This window comes from Meriones unguiculatus, chromosome 1 (genome assembly GCF_030254825.1).
Source record: "Meriones unguiculatus strain TT.TT164.6M chromosome 1, Bangor_MerUng_6.1, whole genome shotgun sequence".
In the NCBI taxonomy this organism is placed as follows: Eukaryota; Metazoa; Chordata; class Mammalia; order Rodentia; family Muridae; genus Meriones; species Meriones unguiculatus.
In genome coordinates this window covers 175664921-175672599 of record NC_083349.1, presented here as the reverse complement: position 1 = coordinate 175672599, position 7679 = coordinate 175664921, and the positions used below count along the sequence as shown (strand labels likewise).

General features: G+C 35.6%; 1 protein-coding gene across 1 annotated transcript; it reads right to left on the bottom strand.

The window, feature by feature from the left end:
- Positions 1-945, bottom strand: LOC110562667 (olfactory receptor 8G50-like). The gene has a single exon (XM_021659496.1). It carries the CDS (start codon positions 934-936, stop codon positions 1-3), a length of 936 nt encoding a protein of 311 aa, XP_021515171.1. The 5' UTR covers positions 937-945.
- Positions 946-7679: the final 6734 nt, after the last annotated feature.

Genomic DNA, 7679 nt, shown 5'->3' with positions numbered 1-7679 from the left:
TCACAAGAAAAAATTTTTTTCAAGAAACTTATTTAGAGCAACTTTGACATCCTTGTTCCTCAGGCTGTAGATCAAAGGATTTAGCATGGGCACAACAATGGTATAAAATACAGAAGATACTTTCCCCTGGTTTATAGAGCTGACCGATGATGGCTGCAAGTACATGAATGCAAGAGAGCCAAAGAAGATAGCAACAGCTGATATGTGTGAGCTGCAGGTGCTGAAGGCTTTGGACCTTCCCTCAGTGGATTTAATACGGAGGATGCTGGCAATGATGAAGAAGTAAGAGCTTAGAATAGTCAAAGTTGGAATAAAGATGTTAAAAACACTGAAACAAAGAACTACTACTTCATTAATATAAGTATCAGAACAAGAAAGCTCCAGCAATGGGAAAAGATCGCAGAAGTAGTGATTAATTACATCAGCCTTACAGAAATGCACTCTTAGCATGCAGACGGTATGAGTTGTGGCGCCAATCAAAGCCATACTATATACTCCAAATATCATCCAGGAACAGACTTGATAGGACATCATAGCATTGTATAGCAAGGGGTTACAGATGGCAACATAGCGGTCATATGCCATTGCTGCCAGCATGTGACACTCTGCAATGGCAAAAATAAGGAAAAAGTAGAGCTGAGTCATGCATTCAGGGTAGGAGATGGTGTTCTTCAGTGTCACAAAGTTCAACAGCATTTTGGGAGTAATGACTGTAGAATGGCAGAGGTCAATGAAGGACAGACTACTGAGGAAAAAGTACATGGGTGTGTGCAGGTGAGAACTGAATAGTATTAGGGTGATCATACCCAGATTCCCCACTACTGTGACCACATAGATTCCTAGAAAGAGGAGGAAGAGGGGAAGCTGCAGCTCTGGTTTGTCTGTTAACCCAGCAAGGATGAACTCTGTCACTGTAGAAAGATTTCCTTGTAACATTTTCTTCTGGGAGTTCTATGTAGAAAGAGGGAAAAATGAGATAGATATCTATTATCTTACCACATACTGAGGTGTGAAACAGAATTCAAGATTTCGTTTTGCTAGGCATCTTCAATTTTTCTGATAGATATCTTACACTTTAGCCATCTAAGACATTGGGCTTCCCAACACATGGCATTTCTAGTTAAATATAAGGTCCTGGGATATGATTACTGCTCTGAGAATGTTGTAACTCAGCCCATAGACAACCAAAGAGAGATCTGATGTGTGCAGTGGAGTCTGATAAGGACTTTCCATGACTCATTGGTCATTCTCCCAATCACTCTACAGAGAAAAACATTTTTCCATGTTACAATAGAGCAACATCCACAAAGACAAAAGACAAAAGACCACCACACATAAATACAACCAATTCTATACTTAATGCTGGTAGCCTAAAGCCTTTCTCTATAAGGTAATGGATAGTGTAAGCTACACTCTCTCTTTAATCAACATTATAGCAGAATTTAACTTAGAGCAATCAGATGAGAACATGGAATTAAAAGGCATCTGCATTTGAAAGTAAATAATAAAACTACCCTTACATGTATATGGATTCACTTTGCATACATAAAAATTTCAAGAAATCTTTAAGAATTGTAATTAATTTAAAAGGCCATCATGGAATGAGAACCAAGACCTTAAAATAAAAATCCAGCAATCATAAAAATCTCTCTGAAATATATGAAAATATTAAAACATTTGGGAATAACTTAAATAAATTAAGACCTTGCACTAGAAATTATCAACATTGTTGAAAGCATAAACATTGCATATATGGAAAATCATCCCATCTTCATGAATTTAGCATTGTGAAATGGCAATACTTCTGAAACAGGTCTAAAAGTTCAGTGCAATTCTAATGAGAAACCACTTTTTTTTATTACCAATAAGAATATGCTGATCATAAAATATTCATAAAAATGTAAGGGATAGGGAATGATCAGAACAAACATGAAGGAAAAGAATAAAATTGGAAGTTTCAAGTTTTCCCATTTGAAAAACTTAAACATTACTACATTCTCATAATACAGGATTGCCATGAGATTTAAGAAAATTGCTAATCTGTAAAAATTACATTTATAAATTATTTAAGTTGTGTTTTATAACAATTCAGTGTAGAGAGAATTTTCCCCAACAAATGGGCAGTTAGATGAAGCTGCATGTTAAATAATTAATATCTGACTTTTCATACAAAGTTAATGAAAAATAGATGCTATCACTAAATATAATAGCTAAAAATAACAACATTAAAAAAATACAACACTAGATCTCCATGCCCATGAAACTGTGATAGTTTCTTGCTTAAGATGTCATAATCAGATGTTATGACAAAAGGGGGAATTAATTGGATATAATTAAAATTAAAAATAATTTGTGCCTTAAAGGATAAGGTGATAAAAATAATTTACTCAATGGGAAACACACCTCAAGTAATGTATCTTAGGGAGACTATTAATAGACTTTAAGAACTTTTATATTTTAATGGCTAAGAAAACAAATAATTCGGTTTTAAAAAGCCATCATTTGAATAATAATCCTTCTATTGGAGATGGAAAAATCACCAACAAACACCTGTAAATATGTGTGCAATCATTAGTAAAACCACAGTGAAACAAAACTTCACATTGATTGGCGGTGCTATGATAAAATGGTAAGTGCTCACAAGGATGCGAAGACTTTACAATCTCACATTAATGGTGGGGTCTTAAAATAGTACAGGATTTTCAGAAAACAGTTGGAGAGCTCTTAAAAAATGTGAGACATACAATTATAACAGGTCCAGGAAATTTCAATAGTTGAGAAACATCTACAAGAATTAAAAACCGAGGATCTGGCTTGCTTCCATGTATGTGGACCTATCTGCATTGCCCCCGTGGCACCCCTGGGTTGGCTACCCAGAGGCTATTTAAGCTGTGGGCTGGCTTTCCCCGGGGTCCGAGGATTGTTCAATGTTCCTGAATAAACTGCATTGAAAAAAAAAAAAAGAATAAAAGACAAAAAAAAGTGAAAAAAAAAAAAAAGAATTAAAAACACACTGACCCAAAAGTCATAGTGTCTGGAGAAGCATTGCTTGCAGCAGGTAATAAAAGAAGGAATGGTCTTATTGCCCCACACTTGTTTTTCTTCTAATAATCAACCTGGCTGTTTCTTAGAGAGAAAAACCATTCCATCATGGGCCAATTCTGTACTTTTCTAGGAAAGCTTAAGAATGTCTAGAAATTGGATTTGTTGACTTAAAATCAAACTCAAAAGTGGTATTTTACTAATTTCTATGAAATATGTTTTCTTTATATTAGCAAATTTACTGGTAAGGATGACTGCTTAAACATGAGCCAAATAAGGAAAACTATATTGGACATGCTTAAGTGGATGGAGGAAGGCCCACAAGGCTTCAACTCTACACAAAGAACCATGGCTGGCAAATAAAGAATGCTGGGAGTGGGAGAAATAGTTTTCTCCAGGGAAGAGCACATTAACTGGTATGATATAATTATATTATAAAATTGTAATATATAAAACTGTTATAATTATAAAACATAATTATAAACTTGTACATTGATACAAAAAAGAAGTATAAAAATGTAAGAAATTTATCTTTTCTTTTGTGACTGTCTTGTTTCACATGGCATAGGGTCTTCCAGGACCACTCAATTTTTTTTTTCATTTTTTTATTATTATCCTTTATTACACTCAAAAATTTTAAAACTGAAAAGAACATACTGATGGCTTAGAACCATTTATAACTGGGTAAAAAGCATGTAGAACTTTGGTTTTAGTATTATTATTTCATAGATTATAAACTTAGTTTCTAAGTTGGCATACAAAACCATGCTTAGCCACTGAATCTAAAAATTTGTACTTCATCTTTCTTTGTTCCTATTTGTCCTCCTTTCATATTGAGTGGTCATTAGATTATCTTGATAGTTTTTGCTAAACCTGTTGAATGATAGCTATGCTTTGTATATGCACATAAAAACCCAAAACATAAATAGTTATGTAAATTTAAGGAATATGTATGACGACTCAGAGATTGGGTAATCTTGACTGCTCCTTTTCCAAGACTATATTTTACTTGTCGTGGAAAATGTCTATTATAAAGTTATGTACGGTACAGAATTTATTATGAAATCTGTAGAAAATTATGATGAATACTTCCATGATGATGATGACTCAAGTAATATTGCTTAGCTGTGAATGTGAACTGATAAAAATTAAATAACAATAGGTGGAAAGTATTCTGTAGGCATACGGAATAGAAAGATGCATGATATAAAGTCCATGCTGTTTAAAATGGTATAATCTATAAGAGAAAAAAAAGGTATTCTGAGGGATGTAAGTGTGGCTGAGCACAGCTATTAGGTGTTTAGTCTAGAATGGGGCAATGAAGGGTTTTCAAGAGAAATGTGAGTTTGGGAAAATAAGAAGTAATAAGCTAGATTTGTAAAATATTAATATTCTGAGATTTAAAATCATACTAAATTATTCAAATAATTAAAGAAAAAATAAAAAATGTGTACGGTAATAGGAAACCTTCATGAATAGATGTTGCTAACCTGTGTTTACTTTAAGTGTTATAGTTTATGATAGGATTTATACACTGAAGTTATTTGTAAACATGAAGAATTATTTGAAAGTAACACCTGGTATCTTTATGACTTATAATAAAAATGAGTTGCTGTTTTGTTATGTTTTTTATCTCCCTAGAGATATATTGTGTAACAACAAAATTTCATCCAAGCATGAAAAATGCCTGGGAGAAAGTTTAGTTCAAAAACATGAGTGATATTTTCAGGTATCACTAGAAAATTTTTACAATATCTGAAGAGTAGAGTTCATAAAGGTCATCTAACATTTGAAGGTTGAGAGATTTCAGGAAAACAGAAGTTAGGTCCTCACCTTTGCTCTCCTTGGAGACTTCCATCCAGTTACATGTCTGATCTAGACCAAGTGCCCCTTAAATTATACACCTCTTCATGTCATTGTTTAGAGTAATCTAAACTGAAATCTAGCTCATTTTTATTTGTGGGATCAGAACTGAAATTTTATATTCTGAGTAGTTTACATTCCTATTATAAACCCAATATCATGAACCCCCTCAAATCTTCCAAAGGCTCTTACCAAACTGATATTTTCACAGAGACTTCTGAAATGTAAGAGCCATTATAAATGTGTAGACAGAAACTCCTTGAGGATTTCCTTCTACTTTGAATGAGATGCTCAGTGGATAAGGTAATTAAGATTTCTTGCATTGTGCTTTGGTTGATGCTTCCATTTTGTCTCTCTTGAGTATAAATCTTTGTGTTTGGAAATAGCATCAATTATTGCCTCTGGGGCCAGAAACTGAAGTCTAATGACATGGTTGTAGGATGCCTCCATGACAACTTCCCATCTGAAAATAATCTCTGAAATTTATGAGGCCATTTTTCACTGTTTCCCCTGCTCTATTTAGTTAACATTTGGAGAAATAATGATTTGTAATCATTATCAAAATTTGTCTCTTATATGTTCCTTTATTATTTCAAGGGTAATATGTAGTAGTAATATGAGCTAGTAGCTATATGGCCTATCTTGAGATTCATGAGTCATTCCAAGAGCTTGGGGCTGCAAGGAAAACCTGCAGCAGCAAAATGGTTATCAGACATTTTAAACTTTGTTTTATTAAAATTGGTCAGTGCCTGGGCCATGACAGCCCAAATATGCCAAGTTCAAGCATTTATACTTAATAAGCCAATTGAACAAAAAAGTTGTAATTAAGTAGAAAAGGACATCTAACTAATATAAGCACATTGGGATGAATTAAAAAAGAGATCCAGTCAGTGGGTTATATGTCTTCATGGTGATAACATGAAAGTTAGATCTCAATATAAGGTAAAAGAGATACACCTAACAAAGCAGTCCTGCCAAGTGTTGCATAACATTTCACTCCAAATTGAAACATTCCATTCTGGAGTGAGGCTCACTGGGATGCAGGAAATATGCAATTCACAAATCACAGGAAGTTACAAAACTTATAATATATGAAATGCTCCTCTATCTCTAAGGTTTTTTCATATAAACAGTATGAACTGACACGGAGAGGAAATTAAAACCCATCAAGCATCCTGAAAATCCTCCAGGACGCTCCAGGAATGTAACTTTCATGAGTTATTGCCAATGATTGCAGTAGACTTTTTAGTGATGTAGCTGACTTTGAGTCATTTATGGTCCTACAAGTAAGACTTTGCCCATCTTCTCGTAAGCAAATAAACTAGACTTGGGTTGAATGCATTCTTTGGTCTCTCATCTCCCAAGGAAAAGTCACACACCCGACATAGTTGGTGTCTAAACAGAGACAAAAAGAATCAAAGGTGATGTGTTGCAGGGCCCCTGGAGAAATAGATGCTGAGACATGCAGTGAGTCTCATCTGGGTGAAACAGGAATGTCTGAGAGGGCAACCATAATATTGGCACGTTTTCCTATGAGATGTAGGATTGTGTGCCTCCTCATTGTGAGAGGGTACATGTGCCCCCTAAGATGGGTGATAGCACATGAAACCAAGGCCAAGAATTTATGAATGGAGTTTATTCAGGTAGCTTCCTTAGACAGCAATCTTTTTCTACTTGTTATTCGATGGCGTCCCAACTTGATGAATGGGATCAACTGTGCGAGGGGAATGCTGTCCCCAGCCAGGTGCTGAATTAAAGAACATGTTGCTTTCCCTAAAAGTAACATGTTTGGGCTGGGTTTATAAGCAGGCTGTAGTGTCTGTTGCTCATGGTAGGTGACTGTAATGTCCTTTGCTGCTGGGACTTGGACTGACTGGGGCAATAAAGAAATTGTCTTGGCACAGTTATCAGTCTGATACCAGCTACAGTAGTCTGAGAGGAGGAAACTTTAAATGAGAGAATGCCTCTATTAAATCAGGCTGCAGGCAAACCTATAGGGCATTTTCTTTTTTCTTTTTTGCCAACACTAGTGTTATTTTTATATTTTATTACTTTTCATCAATCATATCTCAGACAAAACTGAAGTAGTAATATAGGATTCTTTTCTAATAATAAAAGAATATATTTGGTTTGAAGTTTAGTAAATATTTAAGCTCTTTCTGTATTTCTTTATTTTTTCTTTTACTATTAGTTACACTTTATTCATTTTGTATCCCCCCATAAGCCCCTCCCTCTTCCCCTGCCGACCCTACCCTCCCTCCTCCTTCTTCATGCATGCCCCTCCCCAAGTCCACTGATAGGGGAGGTCCTCTTCTTCCTTCTGATCTTAGTCTATCAGAGCACATCAGGAGTGGCTGCATTGTCATCTTCTGTGGCCTGGGAAGGCTGCTCCCCCCTCAGGAGGAGGTAATCAAAGAGCAGGCCAATCAGATTATGTCAGAGGCAGTCCCTCTTCCCATTACTATGTAACCCACTTGGACACTGAATTGTCATGTGCTACATCTGTGCAGGGGTTCTATGAATAGTCCTTGGTTGGATTATGAGTTTCTGGGAAGTTCCCTGTGTTCAAGTTTTCTGGTTCTGTTGTTCTTCTTGTGTGGTTCCTGTCTTCTCCAGCTCTTACTATTTCCCACTTCTTACATAAGATTCCATTCACTCTGCCCAACAGTTGGCCATAAGTCTCAGCGTCTGCTTTGATTGTCTGCAGGGCAGAGGCTTTCAGAGGCCCTCTGTGGCATGTTCCTAGGTTGTTTCCTGTTTTCTTCATCTTCTGC

Coding starts and splice junctions, on each gene's coding strand:
- LOC110562667 (XM_021659496.1), bottom strand. CDS start 936: ATGTTACAAGGAAATCTTTCTACAGTGACAGAGTTCATCCTTGCTGGG.